Source organism: Penaeus monodon, chromosome 42 (genome assembly GCF_015228065.2).
Source record: "Penaeus monodon isolate SGIC_2016 chromosome 42, NSTDA_Pmon_1, whole genome shotgun sequence".
Classification (NCBI taxonomy): Eukaryota; Metazoa; Arthropoda; class Malacostraca; order Decapoda; family Penaeidae; genus Penaeus; species Penaeus monodon.
Genome location: NC_051427.1, coordinates 2,988,086 through 2,990,585, shown reverse-complemented (window position 1 = coordinate 2,990,585; position 2,500 = coordinate 2,988,086). Strand labels below are relative to the sequence as shown.

Here is a 2,500-nt window from a genome sequence, read left to right as displayed (position 1 = left end):
ACTTTCTCTAAGGTCACTCAGGCATTTGCTCCAGACAAGGCGAAGAAAGTGGAGATTCCCGAAAGGGTTTGGTTCCCGAGCTAGCTAGGGCAAGGCAAGCGCGGGTGGAAGAAGCACGCCCATTGATGTAAATATATTTGAAAATCTTTTGGCAACAGCGTTAAAGTATCTATTTCAATCGAGCTGCTGAAAGAAAATCTTGATGAAAAAGTTTAACCAATTTTTTTTTCTTTTCTTTTTCTTTTCGCAGACATGGCCGGAACGAGACGATGTGCAACGAGACGGATACTGTTGTTTGGGGTTTTGGTGATTATTTCATCTCTCGTTTTTCTCGTGTACGTTTTTACCTCCGTCAGTTATTGCACATTAATTCTCACCATGCATTGCAACACTGTAACAATAGAAGTTTTGCAATCAATAGTGATATAGGCAACCCTGCGGAGGGAGGGGTCACCCAGACTTACTATAAAAAAGAGTGGAAACAAATGGCAGACATTAATGATAAAGAAAAAAACTAGTCTGGGATTCGGAAAAAACTGATCCATAAAATCTAAGATTCTGGAAAAGGTGAAAAAAAGAAAAAATATACCCCAGATAAAGATTAAAGTTATGTGGAATATCAAATACCCATCATTTCTACGTGAATCTACACTAAGAGGAAAGAGTCTGTATTAAAATTATCCCCCCCCCCACAAAAAAAAAGAAAAAAAAAATTAGAGAAAGGGAAATAAACAGAAAAAAACAATTGCATCTTAAAAAGTATCCTAAAAGAGGTAACAGCATAGCTCCTATATTTCTCACAGAAGTCCCTCGGGAGTTGTGACACTTTCTGTACACTCTACATGAGCTAAATAAAGGCTGTTGGGGCTAAGACCCTCCCGGTATTGACACCATAAATATATATTGGTCTTTGTGTAACTCTTGGCTGATATCGTATTGAAATGGCTACCCATGAGATACCTGTAACGAAATAAATATTTTGATGAAAGAATTTGCAGAATTGCATTGGTCTGATTTCAGAATTTGGAAATGAAAGAAAGGCCAAAAAAGGCTGTATAAACAATAATCTTCTTGAGATATGAACGATAAGACGTAGGGTAGGAACACGTAATACCAGAGGTTTTGGCTTTGTTTGTAAGAATCTTGGGGTGCATATGGGGGAACGTACGAAGGGGGAGGGGAGGAGTAGGAAGGGGGGAGGGGACTGAGAAAAACATTTAATAAATAATATGATAATGATAATAATAATAATAATGATAATAGTAATAATAAATAATTCAGTTTGATTCCATTTGTTACGATGGATATTCTTGGTGTGACATAGTGTCTGTTTCATTTTGCATCTAAATGACCCCCTGTGTGCAAGGAATGGCCGGGGTTACCATCCACTGGCGGCGAGGGAGTTGGACGCAGGTCAGCGAGATTGATGGACGAGACCGCTGCCGTTGCACCACACAGAGAGGAGTAATACAGGGAGGAGGGGGACTAGGGGGACCAGGGGGAGGCAGAAAGTCAAATAGGGGAGGGAGAGAGGAAGATGGATATGCCCAGAGCACAGAGGAAAAGCAAATGATGGGAAATTATGAAATGCTGATATATGCAGATGAAATAATGGTCGTTGTTTAGACAAAAGAATATCGAGTTAAGTCGCTAGAAATATCACTGGAAACCCCTAACAGTTCCTCGTTCAAGCAAGGGTTAATGTCCCAGCGAATGGATGGCTCAGGTGTGCCATCCCCTTGCACGCAGAAGCTGCAGTAAAAACGCTAATTATTCAATATTCAAACAACTCTGGGATTCATAAAGAAAAGCATGAAGTCTACAACTCATGTTACATTCTACACATATTCATATAAGCTTAAAAAAAAAGATAAAAAAAAGTTTTGGGGGGTGTTTGGGGACTCCCCTTGGGGGTACACAGAGAGAGAGAGGGGAAAAGGGGGAGAATGGGGAGAGGAGAGAGAGGGGAACGAAGAGAGGGGAGAGAGAGGGAGAGAGAGGAGAGAGAGAGAGGGGAAGAGAGGGGAGAAAAAAAAGAGAAGAGGGGGAGAGAAGAGAGAAAAAGAAAGAAGAGAGAGAGAGAGAGAAAGAGAAGAGAGAGAGGTGAGAAAAAGATGGGGAGAGAGAGAGAGGAGAAAAGAGAGAGAGAGGAGAGGAAAGAGAGAGAGGGAGAAGATAGTAGATAGAAAAGGGGGGATGAAGATAGATAGACGGAATTCCCAATATAATTTAAAAATTTTAATTTTTAAAATATTAAAATATATATTAATAATATATATTAAAATATTATATATGAAAATATTTAAAATATAAATTTTATATAATATATATAAAAATATGTATATAGATAATATAAAAAATATATAAATATAAAAATATAAAATTTTAGAGAGAGAGAAAAAGAGAGAGAGATTTTTTTATCGACCAAAAGAGGGGAGGGGGAGAGAGATAGAGAAAAGGGGAGAGAGAGAGAGAGAAGGGGGGCGAAAAAGGGGGAGAG

General features: G+C 38.8%; 1 protein-coding gene across 2 annotated transcripts in view; it reads left to right on the top strand.

Annotated features, from left to right (window-relative positions):
* The window catches only part of LOC119599442 (WSC domain-containing protein 1-like), a 29,049-nt gene that overhangs the window by 5,990 nt on the left and 20,559 nt on the right, over positions 1-2,500 (top strand). Inside the window, exons 1-2 of one of the 2 annotated variants that reach the window (XM_037949222.1) lie at positions 1-127; positions 251-335. The exon at positions 1-127 is cut by the window's left edge and continues 37 nt beyond it. In XM_037949222.1, the coding sequence (XP_037805150.1) occupies positions 253-335 (83 nt within the window). In that variant the 5' untranslated portion in view covers positions 1-127; positions 251-252. The remainder of the gene's footprint in view (positions 128-250; positions 336-2,500) is intronic. The other variant, XM_037949221.1, reaches the window with a different exon arrangement.